The following is a 17403-nucleotide window of genomic DNA, read 5'->3' on the forward strand; positions in this document are numbered from 1 at the left end:
TGCCAGCTTCATATAACACAGAAAGCCCTCATTCTCTACTAGCTGCAGGGTCTGGCTATCAAGGGCAATCATTTCAGCAATGCTTCTTGATATAACTTTGGCTGCTGCCTGTCTCTTACCCTAGGACATTGCTATTGACCACCACCCCATTTCCTCCATCGTAGGTTGTTGCTTCGGATGCTTGGCAGGGGGCTGCTGGCATGGGATTAGCTTGAAGAGCACGTTTCCTCTTTTCCACCACTTTCTCTTGACTGGAAGAAGGGGTTTCCGAGCTGCTTCCCCCAATGCCAGTTCTAGGAGGTGCTATTTCTGCACGAGAAAGTGCATGTCAGGGTTCGTCAGGAGCCCCATTTGTTTCCCACAACTTACATCCTTTGCACAGTGCTTACACTTTGCAAAGTATGGGCTGCTCCTAATTTGGAAGTGGCTCCAGATCATGGATTTCTTCCACGTTCTCTTCTCTACAACCTTAGCGGAGGATGCTGGCACTGGAGTTAAGGTAGAGGGTGGGCTCTAAGGAACAATGCCAGGGGTATCATTTGTGCTGTCTACCTGGGCTACCTGCTCTTCAGCCCTAATCATTTTGTCCTGTGTCCCCCATCAATGAGCTGGATAATGCTAATATACTATTATATATACTTCCCAAATTTTCCTCTTGCAGTGTACTTTCAATATCTTCTGATTCAGACAAGCCAAGAATAGACTCTTCACCTGAATCAGTGGAGGAAAATATTGCCTTTACTGTATCATCTGTCAAAAACAGATTGGAGTGAAATATACTCAGTGTCATCTGCACTCTGCAGTGGTACATGATTATTTCCACCTGCCAGTTCCTTTGGCATGGCATACAGCTAGCTTCTACTGCCTTAGTAGTCCAGAAGAAATCCCACTTCAGCTTAGGTGCAGGACTACTTTTTGGGTTCTTGCTGGCACTGCTAGTATCAACATGGCCAAGTTTGGACATTTGCTTTACCTGCTCTGCCTTTCCCTATTCCTAACATGATTGATTTTCAGTCACTGGGGATGTGAAGATTACAATGATTTAATATTTCACAGTGGTACTGTAATGCCCACTGACTGAGCCAGTACCATGCTGATGTGTGGGGAACACAGAGAAACTGCTGCAGTGAGTGTCACACTGACTACACCACTTCTCCGACATTGACAGGCTTCACAACACAGCCTGTTATGCTGCAGTCTCTGCTCTGCCTTCACTTCTCACTTATGCCCACTGCCCACACTACTCAAGCACACAGAAAATCATTAGCACTCTTCAAACAAATCTCCAGTCTGCCTTCAGAAAGGAAAAAAAAAAAAAAAGAACAGCAAGCAACATAAACCTGCTCCGAGACAGATATTGTGACGCAGCACTGCCTCATTGCGTTCATCTCTTGTGTGAATGGCACAGCGATACTATAAAATGGACTGCAGCAAAAACAATTTGAGAAACGTTTAACTAGAACTCAGAGAAAGCCCAGAGCATATGCCTTCACACAGACAATGTCTTCAGAAGGAATGCAGAGGAACTCTCTGACATGCTCAGTCTTCAAGATCAGCATCACTGGTCTGCAGTAATAGGCGACATTGACAAATTGCTTCGCTCTGATACGTCACTCCTCATCTCCTTGACAACATGCCCATCCTACCCTTTCTCTGCTGACTGCCTACTCTACATTATATCAATTTCTAACTGTACACACACACCTGTTGCTTTCCTGTGATTCCTATGAGTCCAGTGACTACAAAGGCTTATAGAAATCATTCTATTTTAAACGAATAGGATTTGTTTAATTTGTGGGGCCTCCTCAATTTGTTTCAGGGCCCCCATGAAAGAAATGAACTGGCCCCTATTCGTTTCATTTTTCTAATTCATTTTATACTAACGCACGTGCCCTCCACTTCGCAGGCTTGTGGCAGTGAGCATAGTGGCTGTGTGAATGTGTATAGGGTGAGTCTGTCATTGAAGCAGGGTGGTGCCAGGCTCTTAAGGGACTTGAAGTTCAGGATCAGGATCAGCATTTTTAACAGGGCGTGGTAGTTTGAAGGAAGTCAGTGTTGAAATCACCAAGGCTGCCACGTGGGTTAAGATTTAAAAGCAGTCTCAAAACGGCGGCTTTTTAGACTGGATTTGAACAAGGCCAAAGCGAGAACATGACGCACCAATTCAGTGAGTCTGTTCCAAGCAGTGCAGCAAAGTGGAAAGCACAAAGTGAGGAGTCAGAGGTGGAGGTGAAAGGCATGGGGAGGTGCACGACAGGCCTGAAGAGCAGAGTTCACGAGGAAGGGTGTAGGGAGAGAAAAGAGATGAGAGTAGTGAGGAGCTGAATAGGGAGGGCTCTTGTAGGTGAGAGAACATTGAACTGTATATGGAAATGGAGCCTATGTACTGATTTGGGAGAAGGCATTATATGGGTGTAGCTATTTTTTTTTTTTTAATAAATCTTTAACCAACCAATTTTTGGCATACAATAGTTTCAATCAGAAAGCATATAAAACAATACTGTGCAAATACAGCCATAGCAAAGCAGTGGTATCTCATAAACATCAAAGACATCCAGGAGTGTAAAGCTTAAACAGGTGACAAGGGCCCATAAAACTCTTTATAAAGGACCCCAGATTTGGTTAAACTTAAAACTTTCTCCCTTAAAATCATACGGTAGCCTTTCAAGTTCAGCAATTTCTTTCATTTGAGCATGCCAGTAATCTAGACCAGGTTTGGGTGTCCAGAAAGTGGCCACAGTGGACCATGCTGCAAGCAGGTAGTGACTCACCAGCAATCTGGGCTTGACTGGGATCTCAGAGCCCTCGCACCAATCCAATCATCTCAACACTGACACAACATGCACGGAAATGCCCCAAAAATCTACCATTTCCTGCTGAACACTGACAGTGCCATCTCAGATGCATACAAGTACCAGCCTCACCACACCCCTTCCAGTGAAGACCACTGGCATCTGGAAAACGTTTGGAGTAAAAAAAAATATGGGAGTGCATTATAAGTTCTGTACAACAAGCGACCCAAAGGTGCAGCGCTTCTAGCACAAATAGAAGATCAATGAGCAGACACCCACATATTTTTCCAGTCTCTGAAATTGAATGTAGCACCCAGGCCCTCATTCCAAACATCAGTTAAGGATTGAGGCATAGATTTCCAAAATGTATCTGCAAGGATGCCCCAGTATATAGCTGCAATATCCTTGTTATGCACATCTGCATCACTGATAAAGTCCTCCTAGTCAAGTCAAGACAGCCTTCAAATGCACGCCGCAACTCTATATTTGACACAAGAATTTGGACTAAGGTCGTAATCATGGGAGAGCATTTGAAAAGCATGAAATCCATCACCCTCCCCCCAGAGTTGGAAAAGAAAAACGAGACCCCTATCTTTCCAATCCTTAAAAATAGGGGAAAAGATACAGTTAGAGAGGGGAGGGTAAGGTTTTCACGGATAGGAGAAAATCAGAGATAAGGTCTCCTTCTCCTTCCACAAGAATTCGATCACCTGTCTCCAAACAGAATAAGTAGTATATGTTAAAACTGGACTGGATCTGAATGCCCTTCAACTCTCAGGAGCTCTCGGATATAGAAAGGGCCAGGCTGGTCACTCCTGCCTGTTTGCACTCCACAGCTAACCGAGCAGTGACAGTGTAAAGAGCCAGGTCTTCGGGCATAGCAACCTGGCAGCCCGGTAATACAGGTGCAGGTTGGGCAATGTCATATCTCCCTGCCTCTTCTTTTACCCCTAACTGGCCCAACTTAATCCTGGCTTGTCTGTGCTGTCAAATAAATATCCCCATCAAGCTATCCAGATCCACAAATACATGAGCTGGTACCAAACATGGCACAAGATGAAATAAACAGAGCAACTTAGGGAGCACGTTCATGTTTAGCAAGTTGATTCTGCCTGCCCAAGAGTTGGGCAGGTCTCTCCAAGAGAGCAATTCCTGTTTCATCTTGCTAATCGGTGTGTTCAAGTTTTTATTAAAGAGATTTCCAATCTAGTAATGAAAACCCCAAGACATTTAAAAAAACATCCTTCACCACACACAAATCAGAGACAAACAGGAAGAGTAAGCTTGGCACCCATCGTATACATTTCAGATTTATCAAAATTTACTTTGTATCTCGAAAGACCTCCACAGACAGACGTTCATGGATATGTTACCTAAACCAGCACATCATAAGCATAGAGAGATATCCGGTGCTATTTTCCACCAAACTTGATACCACAAATGGCAGAATGCTGTCCAATTGCTTCTGCGAGCAGCTCAATTGCTAGATCAGAAAGAAGACAGGAGAACGGACATCCCTGCCAGGTCCCTCGCACTATAGGAAAACAAGGAGTACGAGAGCCGTTAATAATTGAGCGTGCCCCCAAGACATTCATGCATGGCTTTGATCCATAAAATAAATCTATCAGGCAAGCTCACCTGCTCTATAACAGCAAAAAGAAAAGGCCATGTCAACCGATTGAAAGCCTTCTCAGCAACTAAGGCAGAGGTGGCCAACTTTTCATGCATCAAGAGCCAAGGAACCAGAATGTGCGGTACCACAGATTTGAAAAAATGGGAGGGCCCCTTTTGAGGACTAGGGCCATTGCAAGGGGTAGCAAGTAGGGTAACTGCCCAGGGCGCCAAGCAATGCCAAAAGTAACCCTTGCCTAAGGCAATGTTATGTCCAGCAACTTCCCTGCATGGGACTGGTGGGGGGGGGGGGGGAAGTCTCCAGGGGCAATTCCCCTTCCCCCTCATCCCTACCAGTATCTCTTTCAACAGACCCACCCCTGTGCCAAACGTCTCTCTTTCAATCTTATGCTATCTTTTCTGTCCTGTCTTGCTCCCTCCTTTCCTGTCCTCCAGTGTTACTGGTTGCAGACAGGATGGGAAGGACAGAGCAAGGATGAACAAGGAAATATTTCAGCTCCTTGCTCCAGCCCCTCCCTCCTATTTCTGATGCTATTAGGAGCACTATGAGGACAGGAGAGGAGGGGTTGAAGCAGGGAGTAGAACAGCTCTTCTCTGCTCTTTTTTGCTGTGTGTGTGCTGTGTTCAGCCCTCCTCTCCTGTCCTCTGCAGTGATGCTTAATTACCATGGAACAAAGCACAAGAGCCATATTTGGCACATGAAAAAGCTACACGTGGCTCCCAAGCCACCCCTGATCTAAAGTTACAATCAATGTGGAAATACGCTTTGTCTAATCCATATGAAGTAGATTAAACAACTTTCTACTATTTGAAGTAGACACCTGGCTTTTCATGAACCCCATCTGATCACCATGAGCCAGGCAGAGTAAGACAGATTCCAATTGCAGTTGTAAAACTTGAGAGACTGGCATCTGCCATAGTACCCAATGTTGGTTTATCCTCTCCTGTAGCTTTAAAAACTGGAAGAAAAAAAGGGGAAACTTCCAGTAAATATTTCTTTAAAACTCCATGTTCTGGCCCAGGACATTTCCCTCCCAGCAGCACCATAACCGCTTCATGAATTTCTAACAAGGAAATAGGTATGAATAGCCTGTCCTTTTGAGCATCTTGTACTTTGGGCAAGTTGAGATTATTTAGAAAATGCCATAAGTCTTCTACATTAATCATAGCAGGATCTATATAAAGCTCAAAAAAGCATACTCAGCTTCCAAAGGATCAACAGTACTGCTTCTAGATGGCTTCCGAACACAGAATATGTGGGATCTATAGATTTGTTTTCACTGCCCTAGCTAGCAAGAAACCAGGATTTGCCATGTTCATAAAAGTTTTACCTGGAATATTTTAGTGTTCGTGCAATCTTCCCAATTTCCAGCTATTTCAACTCTGTCCTACAAGCCTCTAACTATTTTAAGGTACGAACAGAGTAGTTCTGTTTGTGTTGGGATTCCAGGCCATCAAGGCATCTGATTTCTTCTGACGTTGCTTTTGCAGGAAGCTAGCGCAACTAATGTTCTTACATCTAAGGAATGCTTTAAATGCTTCCCACCTAAGATCTAGTTTACAATCAGCAGCGTGATTGAATTCATTAAAATCAGAAACAGCCTCACTGACCAACTCCAGAAACCGTTTATCTCCGAGCAGGGAAACATTCAGCTGCCAAGTGAATGGCCTAGGTTTAGAAGCTCCGAAACAAAAGTGAATATGAACAGGTTGGCAATCAGAGATAGCACATGACTATGGTACTTTCGGAGACCTTTAAGATAAGATTAGCTGTGCACATGAAGTATTCCATGTTGTGCTGCAGGGAATAAAAGGCATAACCTCTTTCCCCTGGGTGATAATACCTCCAGATTTCAATAAGACAAAAGGTATCAATTAAGTCTTTAATACTAAAGGATAGGGTAGGATCACTTCTGCTCACTGAGGTTTTGTCCATGGAGGAGTCCAGGCACACATTCCAGTGCCCCAGGGAACAAATTTATAAAAGCCAAAAAGTGCTCTGGCATTCATTGGTTTACAAAGAATTCTTGGTGATTGTAGTTGGGGCCATGCATACATTGACAAGTGTAAAGTGAATAGCGTGTAGAGAGCAATCTAAAATTACATAGCTTCCCTCAGTATCAACATGCGTGCGATTTACCTGCAGAAGTAAATTCTTATCTACAAGGATGCAAACACCTCTGCTTCTTGAGTTGTAAAAGGAGTAATAAACTTCCTCATCCTATCCATAAGAACATAAGAATATAAGAAATTGCCATGCTGGGTCAGACCAACAGAGGCCAAACCAAGCCACAAGAACCTGGCAATTACCCAAACACTAAGAAGATCCCATGCTACTGATGCAATTAATAGCAGTGGTTATTTCCTAAGTAAACTTGATTAATAGCAGTTAATAGACTTCTCCTCCAAGAACTTATCCAAACCTTCTTTAAACCCAGCTACACTAACTGCTCTAACCACATTCTCTGGCAACAAATTCCAGAGCTTAATTGTGCATTGAGTAAAAAAGAATTTTCTCCGATTAGCCTTAAATGTGCTACTTGCTAACTTCATGGAATGCCCCCTAGTCCTTCTATTATCCGAAAGTGTAAATAACCGATTCACATCTACTCGTTCAAGACCTCTCATGATCTTAAAGACCTCTATCATATCCTCCATCCAGTTTTTAGCTTTTCATGTTCTTTCTTAATAAGTGTCCCTTGTAGCAGCAGAATGTGCACCTTGTTTCTGAAGGCAAACTGCAGTATACATTTGTGCTTAACAGGTGAAGAAATCCCCCTAAAGTTTGACACCCAGCTAATAGTTAGATTCATGGTGGATGAAATAAGGTGTCAATGAAAACAGGAGATATCTGTGTAATTAATGAATCAGACGACGACCAAAAAGAGCTGCAATGAAAACATTAAAGTATATAGCCTTTATGCACAGCATTAGCATAAATGATTATGATCTGTTCATCTTCAAGATATGCCATTTTTGGAACCCATCCTGAACCATAAACTTGGATCCCACATAAAACAAACCCAACCAACTAGCTCAAACCCTAAAAAACCAACCTAAAGGTGAGCAGTGCTTTGTACTCATTCCCAGTTTTGAAAACATTATACCACAACAACCCATAGCCCCCTAACGGAGAAATTACTTACCTGACAATTTCGTTTTCCTTAGTGCAGACAGATGGACTCAGGACCAATGGGTTATGCTCCCCTGCCAGCAGATGGAGACAGAATCAGATTTGAAAGCTGACGTCACCCTAGATACCCCCCTGCAGTGACCTCAGCCCTCCAGTTCTCTCTTCAGAAGCCACTGTGGACCTACTAGTGAAAAATCAATTAAAAATATGATTAAAAAGGATAACCGTAACTGTACTCAACCAACCATATACACTGAACTTCAGTAAGAATATAGGTACCCTAATCTAGGGACTGGATGAACACTTAGATTTGAGGCCCACTCCACGGAAGGACCCATAGTGCAATTTTTGGGCAGCCAAGGACGGGATGCTGAGTCCATCTGTCTACACTAAAGAAAACAAAATTATCAGGTAAATAATTTCTTCATTTCCTAGCGGGTAGCCAGATGGACTCAGGACCAATGGGATGTACAAAAGCTTCTCCCGATCGGGGTGGAAGGTTACCCGTGGTCCGGTCAACACCGCTCGTGCAAAGGCTGCGTCCTCTCAGGCCTGTACCTCCAGGTGATAAAACCTGGAGAAGGTGTGCAACGAGGACCATATCGCCACTCGGAAGATATCAACAGGAGACAGCAGTCTAACTTCTGCCCATGAGACCGCCTGAGCCCTAGTGGAAAGAGCTCTCATATGAGAAGGTACTGGTTTTCCTGCGTCCACACAGGCTCCTGTGACCACTTCTTAATCCAGCGAGCTATGGTAGCTTGCAAAGCTGGTCCATCTTGTTTCCTTCTGCTGTGAAGGACAGACAGACAGTCCGTCTTTCGGACCATTTCTGAGAATTCTAGATACCGCACCAAAAGTCTCTTGACATCCAAATGACTGAGGAGACGATATTCCTCCACGTCTTTGTGTTTATCTAAGGATGGCAACGAAATGGACTGATTCAAATGAAACTTCGAGACTACCTTGGGCAAGAAGGATGGAACGGTACAAAGCTATAAACGTTCCTGGAGTCATCCAGAGGAATGGTTCCCGGCACGACAATGCCTGCAGTTCAGATATGCGACATGCCGAGCATATAGCCACCAGGAGCACTGTTTTCAAGGTTAGTAAATGGAAGGAAAAAGATTGTGCACTGCCAAAAATTCCAGTACCAGATTAAGATTCCACAAGGGAACCGGCCACTGTAGGGGTGGTCAAAGGTGCTTCATCCCTTTCATAAAACAGGCCAAGTTCAGATGAGCCGACAGCGGAGTTCCATTCACTTTGCCCCTGAAACAGGAGACAGCTGCTATCTGTACATTCAAGGAATTAAGGGCCAAACCTTTATTTAAGCTGTCCTGCAAAAATTCCAGAATAAGTGGGATTTTGACCACCCGAGGGGGAACACCATGTTCCTCGCACCAGGCCTTAAATACTCTCCAGACCCGCACATGCGTTAGGGATGTAGAGAACTTCCGAATAAGGTGGCAATTACCGCCGCAGAATATCCTCGCTTCATCAGGTGAGCCCTCTCAAGGGCCAGACTGTAAGACAAGAATTGAGTCGGATCCTCATGAAGGACTGGTCCGTGCTGTTGCAGGTCTCTGTGTGGTGGGATGCACACAGGGGGAGTCTCCACCAGGAGTCTCTGCATGTCCGCATACCACAGACACCTGGGCCAATCTGGAGCTACTAGTAGGACTAATCTCCTGTGGTGCTCGATTCTGCGAATGACCCTGCCCACCAGGTGTCACGGAGGGAAAGCTTATAGAAACTCTTCTTCTGGCCAGGTCTGAACGAAAGCATCGATCCCCAGGGACCATGGATCTCTTCTGCGACTGAAGAATCAAGGAACCTTCACATTGTGAGATGTGGTCAGCAGGTCGATGGATGGGAGGCCCCAGCAATCTACTATCAGTTAAAAGGCTTTGGCCAACAACACCCACTCTCCTGGATCCAGACTCTCCCTGCTTACAAAGTCTGCTCTAACATTGTCTTTTCCTGCGATGTGGGAGGCTGAAATAATCTGTAGATGTGATTCTGTCCATTCCATAAGGAGGCCTATCTCATGTGACACTTGCTGGCTCTTGGTTCCACCCTGGCAGGTAATGTAGGCTACCATCGTTGCATTGTCCGACATCAAGCAGACTGTTTGACCCTGGAGTCTGTGGCTGAATTGGTATAGAGATTCTAACACTCGTCCCCCTTTAAAACTTGCTTCCAGGGCATCCCATTCCAGTTCAATCAATTCCTGGATGGCTTCCAGTACTGGAAAGTAGCAAGAGGCTTTCCGTAGGGAGATCAAAATGGGATTCTTCTTTGGTTCCATCATAGAATCGGTCCCATGTACTCCCAGTTTCTTCAGAGTATGGGAAACCAAGGCCGGCAATTTGCCTCTATGAAAAAAATGCACCATGGTTCGATACGGTTCCAACCCAGGGGGAATTTTTCCTTCTTCCAAGGGGCCGGATCATCCTCTTTGTCTGAGCCATCTGGGAACCTACCAGGGATTCCCTTGGTAAGGTGAGGCATACCTCGAGGTCTGCCAATAGGACTGGGAGAGGGAGGGTTTACCAGCTGAGGCAAGCAAGGTAGTAGACTGCACCTGTACGAAGGCTTGTAAACCCAGCATCTACCGGTACACCTTTATCTACATGTTTATTAGCCTCTTCAAAAAAGTGAAGATTTGTGAGGCAAGACTTGCCTTGGGTAAAGCCATGCTGACTTTGTTCCATTAAACCATGTCTTTCTATATGTTCTGTGATTTTGATCTTTAGAACACCTTCCACTATTTTTCCTGGCACTGAAGTCAGGCTAACTGGTCTGTAGTTTCCCGGATCGTCCCTGGAGCCCTTTTTAAATATTGGGGTTACATTAGCCACCGTCCAGTCTTCAGGTACAATGGATGATTTTAATGATAGGTTACAAATTTTTACTAATAGGTCTGAAATTTCATTTTTTAGTTCCTTCAGAACTATGGGTGTATACCATCCGGTCCAGATGATTTACTACTACTCATCTAGGTTCACCGTGATTTGGTTCAGTCCATCTGAATCATTACCCATGAAAACCTTCTCTGGAACGGGTACCTCCCCAACATCCTCTTCAGTAAACACTGAAGCAAAGAAATCATTTAATCTTTCCGTGATGGCCTTATCTTCTCTAAGTGCCCCTTTAACCCCTTGAACATCTAACAGTCCAACTGACCCCCACTGACGATTTGCAGAGCAAGCAAAGGAACATAGGAAACAAATTCTGGGGGTGAGTCAAGGCTGGGATTTGGTGAACAGGTAAGGGAGGATTACAGATCCACTAATTCTCTACGGAATTTGCCTTTTGCCGCTCAATGGACCACCACTTTTGCAGCAACCCAAAAAGGCTCCATTCATGTGTTTTCTTTATAATTTTAAAATGTAAACATCACTTTAGTTTGATTTCTGTGAAATCCTAAGAATTATGTCAAAGTCATAGCCTTGACTATAAACTAGCAATGACTAGTGTGTGGCAAACATACAGGACCTTTAAATCTAGGCTGGCCATCTGATACCAGGACATAAGGGACAATTGAATTACAGAGCTTTCATGAACTGATTCATGTCCCAATTTTATTGTGATATTTTATTAGTAAAGTGAACCCATCTTGTTAAGAGACAAAACCAAAATTGTTATATAAAGCATTTACCACATAAAATATGAAAAGAAAAATGCTATTCAGCCGAATACTGAAAAATATTTCTTAAATTATAGAGGGATTTTTCTAATTGCTTTTGACACAGAGGCTTCCTCCTGCTATGTTGTACTTCTAGCTCAGGCTCGGATCTGGCTTTATCAGCCTTCATGTGCAACTACACAGGAATTGTTTTCCCCTACTTTATAATTTTCACCCCTTTCTCCCCCAAATGTATCTCGTCTGGTCACTGGGTTAAGGGCCATGCCCAAGGGCTCCTTGCAGAACCTTATAATCATTCGCCACATTCCATCCACTAGGTGTCACCCTTGTGCAATGGCTATAACTCCCTCCCCTTTAGGGGATGTGAACACTGCCACTGAGCCAGCCTGATGGTCTTTGATTTTATTTTACCCCACCCCTCCCAACCACCGCCAGCACTCCTGTAGCCCAGCCACCGTGAAAACTGTCTTGATTTGGAACTACAGACTGCAGCTCCCCAAGCCTGGCGAACAGGCATTCCACTGCGTTTTACACTTCTATGTCGCCTTACTTCACAAATATGAACCCAAAGCCGTTGACATCACAAACAAAAATACAATAATCAACACAAAATTGTTCCCAATATACAGAATAGCCCCATCCCCCACCCCTACTAAAGGATAGGCCAACCCTGGTAATGCAAAACTAAAAGAACAAATCAGTCACTCCAAATAAACCCATAAAACTGTTCTACAACGATTGGGAGTCCCTCCCTGCCTCCATTACTTTCTCAGCCTTGGCCAACCCAAAGAGCATAAGTTGGGCCTAGAAAGGAAACCCCATGCCTACCATATCAGTGCAACCACTGGGCCATCAGGCTGACCCGCTGAAAAACAATCAATCAATAGGCCATAGCAACAACTAAAACAATGTGAGCTCTTGCCATGTGCAGAATATAGCACCAAGATTGCTTGTATGAAAAGAAGGGGTTAAGTAGAGGAGGTAATCAAACCAAATACCGATATGCAAAGTGGGATGGGGATATGGGGGAGTTTCAAGCATTCATCAGCTCTGATGCAAAACCGTGACCTCTGCAACTCTGCCACATCATGAAGTCCAGGCCAGACGCCCTTCAGCGCAGAAGAGCGCTCGGTGCATTAATGGCAAAGCCTAGGCGTCTGGATTTAGACAGTTATCTTCATTCACTGCTTCTGCGGGCTACAAAAGGATATCGCTGCACACATCTATCCCTGAAGCTGCTCCCTCCCCTCTTCCCAGCTGAGCCCCCACACATCCCACCGTGAAAACCAAAGAAAACCGTCCACTCCGCTGCTGACGTCTGACAGGAAAGTCAGCGCCACTCTCACGCCAGCAGGGATGGCTCCTGCAGCAGGCCAGGGTCACTCCTCACCCCCCCCCCCCCCCCCGTCTAAATGCCCACTACCACCGGAAAGGAGACCCTCCCCCCACCGAGTCCGTACTTCTACTGGGAACGTTGGAAAGTCACAACTGGTTTTTCATCTTTTGCTGGAAAAAGTGGGGAAAACCAAAAGTAAGAACTCGTGATCAACGCAGGACTCCTGGATAGAGGGGACACAGGTGACAGAAAAAGAAAAACAAAACAAAACAACAAAGCAGTCAATATGCAGGAAATAGGAGCTGCTTTCCAGAGTTTAACAGGGCCCAAACTGTTTTGGCGGGTGCTAAATAAAACACCCACCTGTCAGATCCTGGAATACATTTCTTAACTGATTTAACGGGCAGTGTGGTATTCCTACAATACACAGTGGGCCAGATTTTTAAATCTACGCCCGATTTTATAACATGTGCATGCAGCCACGCGCATGTAATAAAATCCAGGGTCGGCGCGCGCACAAGGGGGTGCACACTTGTGCAACTTGCGCGCGCCAAGCCCAAGGGGAGCCCCGATGGCTTTCCCCGTTCCCTCCAAGGCCGCTCCGAAATCGGAGCGGCCTTGGAGGGAACTTTTCTTGCGATCCCCTCCACCTTCCCCTATCAAGCCCACCCCCAGCCCTAACTAAATCCCCCCCTACCTTTTATTTTCGAAGTTACGCCTGCCCGAGGCAGGCGTAACTTGCGCACGCCGGCTCGCCATCCCCCGGCACAGGCCGCTGTGCCAGAGGACTCGGGGCCGCCCCCCCGAACCTCCGCCACGCCCCCGGACCTGCCCCCTTCCCGCCCCTTTCTTTGAAGCCCCGGGACATACGCGGGTCCCGGGGCTTGCGCGCACCCGCCGAGCCTATGCGAGATAGGCTCGGCACGCGCAGGGGGCAGGCGGGGCAGCTTTTCGGGTTTATGCGCATATCTTACGTGCGTGACCCCTTGAAAATCTGCCCCAGTGGGTTACCTTAGGTCCTGCTTGGTCACATTTATAGAAAGGACTGAGCTAGTCTCCAAAATTCATTGCATCATCGTTTTGCTTGGCCTTTTAATTATTATTTTTATATATAAATACATGAACACACACACACATATGTACACACACATATGTACACGCGCATACACAGTATATCTCTCACAAACATGTAAAGATTTCAGTTTTTCCAGGACCAACAGGCCTACTAAAACCATCCAACTCTATACAATGAAGATACCCAAGGATATAAAAAGTCACACAGAGAGGCTGAAAGAATCTCTCCAAAGAGCTGATGAATCTTGGTGACCAAGGGTTAAGGAAAACAGAGAAAATCTGAGCGCAGGGCAATACGGTGGCAGCTGTCCTAAACCTGGAGGGACAGTTTTTTCTCCTTAAATTATCAGAATTTATTGCCTCTGTCTTGCAAATAACTTCATCCAGCCTAGTACATTTCAGTGGGGCGTTAAGACGGGTCCGTCTCTGGGTACCTCTGCCAGAGCGTCTGAATTTGGAACCGCACCCCCACGGGGGTCACGCGAACTGCTCAAGGCCGCGCCATGAAAGCGGCAGAGATGGGATCTGTATCGGGGAGCGTGAGGGCCTCCTGCGGGGATGCCACGCATTTCAGAGTTCAGCCCTGGCAAGGGGAAACTGCTGAATATCATCCAAGCAACCATCCAGCATAATGTCCACATTGCACAGCGGGTACCGTTCCCAGTCCTGCACACCGTAAAAAACCCACAAACAAACAAATGCCAGGACCATCTTACAAGCACGAGCCAGCGCTGAAATAAAAGAGGAACCTGCTCTAATTCTCCAGCTCTCTCTCTGCCAGTACTTACTGTCAGGTTCTCCATGGCTCCTTCTACCTTCCCTCTCCAAAGAAAACGGCATGAACCGAACGTCCGCGGCAAACTGCAGATAACTCAGCTGGCAGCAGAAACCACACCTTCTCCCCCTTGCAGGTCCTGGGCACTGTGGTCCATTGTTTAAAGACAAAATAAAAAAAGATGAAATGGCAGTAAATTTAAAAAAAAAAAAGTGAACACAACCCAAGGAAACCCAAGCTGCTCTAGAGCAGCTGAAACCAGGGTTTTCTCTCTCTTCCCAGGGTGAGAGGGAAAGGGGCGTGTGCCTTTGGTACCTGGTGTCAGGTGAAGTGCTGAATTCATCTGGCTGCGCCCCTGCGGGATTGTGAAGGGGACGGGGAAGGCTGGTGTTCCAATCAAAGCCCTGGAGGCCTCCAGCAGTGAAATTAAAGCTGTTTTTCTGCTGCTGTTTTCCCCTCCTCTTGCCTTTGCATGGCTGTTTATTCCCCCTCCTGCTTCTTTTCTTCCTCCATCCCGCAGGCCTGCCTCTACGGAAGAGCACATTTGGGCATGTATAATCACAAAAAATGAGGGGCAGTTAGTTCAGGAGGGCTGCCCATCTCAGGGAGGCCTGGCACACTTCAGGCTGCGCAATGAATCCTGGCAGTGCAACCCCCTCGCTCGGAGCATAACTCTGGAAATCCTCTTTTTTTTTCAGCACCGGCTCGTGCTTGTAAGATGGTCCTTGGCATTTGTTTTGTTTTTTTTTCATGGTGTGCAGGACTGGGAACGCTACCCGCTGTGCAATGTGGACGTTATGCTGGATGGCTGCTTGGATGATATTCAGCAATTTCCCCTGCCAGGGCTGAACTCTGAAATGCGAGGCCTGCACGGAGGCCCGAATTTATGGAACTTGCTCCTGGTAGAAATCAGAATGGAGGTGAATTTTAAACAGTTTAAAAAAGTATTGAAAACATGGCTTTTTAAGGAGGCATACGCCAACCAGTCTTGACGTCTGCTTTTATGCTCTATTTTTCTGTTTTATGTATTAATGCTCTGATTTTACTGTTTTAGGGTTTTGTTTTTTTTTAGAGTTTTATATAGCAGCTTATTTTCGGAGAGAGGAGGAGGAGCGAACAGTAGTTTTTGATGTATTTTAGGATCATTTTATGAAATGCCGCTATTGGTTGTAATTTTTTAAGTGTTATATCTGTTTTATGTTTTATTAGGCTGTTTTATTGTTTATAATGTATTTATTGCTGTAAACTGTTACGATGGAACCTGAGTGACGGTAGATAAGACCCAATAAATAAATAAAATAAATAAATAAATAAATCATCCCTCCGAAAGGATAGAGACAGGGCGAGGTGGCACCAGAACCGGGTGGTCTGCAGGTTAGCCAAAATGCCGAGAAGCACAGAGAGTTGCCCTGTTGGCTGATTGCTTCTCTTAGCCTTTTGGCTAAGAATCCAATGCAGGGTCCGAGCTACGAGCTAAGGATGGTCTCTTTTTGGCCGAGACTGAACCTGTACTACCTTTACCACCATCCGACTCCACTAGCGGCACACAACGATATAACCTATTGCCAAAGCATAATTCAACCTCCTCCTCCAAGCGAGAGGCTGGTGCAGTGGCTCAGTGGCAGTGCTGGGCAGTGTCACGGGCAGGGTCCTGGGTTTGCTTCCCAGCTGGGCAGGGGCTGGGGATATTGCAGAGGCAGCGTTCACGGTCCCTTGAGTGGGCGGGGGATGGGAGGAGGCATGCTCCTCACTATCATGCAATGTCAGCATCTAGCGCTCAGATTTAGGGCTGTTTCAGCAGCGACTGGACTAAGGGGGGGGAGGGAATACAAGAGGAAGCCCAAAAGAGAAGGAGATTGCCAAATTATAAAAAGCAGAAGGCCCTTTGAAACTAGTGTTAAGGACTTAAATATTTAGGAGAGGAGAGAGGGAATATGAAAAGAGACATTCAAATACCTCAAAGATATGAAAATTGCAGAAAAAGCAAACCTTTTCCATTGGATTTGCATTCAGTTACTCAGATTTCCAAATCCATAATCCAATGTAATTGCAGTAGGTAGGTCCCTGCCCCAGTGGGCTTACAGTCTACGTTAGTGCCTATGGCAATGGAAGATCAGGACTTGAACCCTGGCCTCCCTGGTTCTGAGCCCACTAGGCCACTCCTCAGGTGGAAAGGAAGTTCCAGAGCAAGAGGTCACGGGCTCAGGGGGAGCGACTCAGAAGTGACAGAGGGGATGCAGGCCAAAGGATCCTATAATAGCACAAAAAGAAAGAAAAGCCAAAGATCAATTGTGCTCTATGGCCTTATTTGCCATTATATTCCATGTACCTACATTCTGTATTTATCTACTTGTGCTGGGATGGGAGATAAATACAACAAAGTTTAGTGCTTCTGCCTCTAGGGATAAACATCAGGTAAGGGTTGCACACCTAACACCTCCTACTATTCCAGTACCTTCCGGTTCTGCTAACGCACCTCAGTCCTGCCCTGAATCACAAAGAAATCCATTTTATTCTAAATATTAGGTCTGGAAGTGACAACTAAGCCATTTCAAGATTCTTCTCCTTCACCAGCCCTAACTCCCTTCATTACAAGAGGTTCCTCTCTCTTCTGATCTTCCCTTTAATACGGACCTGCTCCAAAAAGCTTGAAATTAACTTGGAGAGGGTCCTGGACGTGCACTAGGGTAACAGGAAGAAACTATGTCTGAAGGTCATTTTCAAAAAGGGCGTTTTGAAAACCCCCCCATCCTATACAAGGGTAAAAGTGTGCCCAGGACTGAGGTATGCAACACGCCTAATTTTGCATTTTCAAAAAACTGCACACATTGTTTTTCAGGGAAAAAGTATCTGCAGAATAAGCAGGTCCAAATGTGCGCTGGTACTTTTATCCCTCAGGCAATTTTCAAAGGGAAAGGAGGCGAGTACCTTGCTTTTGAGAACTGCTGCAACGTGAATAGAAGTGCACGGAGGTTTTGCCTCTTTACATATTAATTTGGCAACCCACAT

The 17403-nt window shown here is 45.6% G+C and overlaps 1 protein-coding gene across 1 annotated transcript in view; it reads right to left on the bottom strand.

Moving 5' to 3' along the window:
- The window catches only part of LOC115091702 (short transient receptor potential channel 2-like), a 263493-nt gene that overhangs the window by 124803 nt on the left and 121287 nt on the right, over positions 1–17403 (bottom strand). Inside the window, exon 13 of the mRNA XM_029601860.1 lies at positions 120–309. Coding sequence (XP_029457720.1) covers positions 120–309 — 190 coding nt within the window. The remainder of the gene's footprint in view (positions 1–119; positions 310–17403) is intronic.

Source organism: Rhinatrema bivittatum, chromosome 5, assembly GCF_901001135.1.
Source record: "Rhinatrema bivittatum chromosome 5, aRhiBiv1.1, whole genome shotgun sequence".
NCBI classification, from domain to species: domain Eukaryota; kingdom Metazoa; phylum Chordata; class Amphibia; order Gymnophiona; family Rhinatrematidae; genus Rhinatrema; species Rhinatrema bivittatum.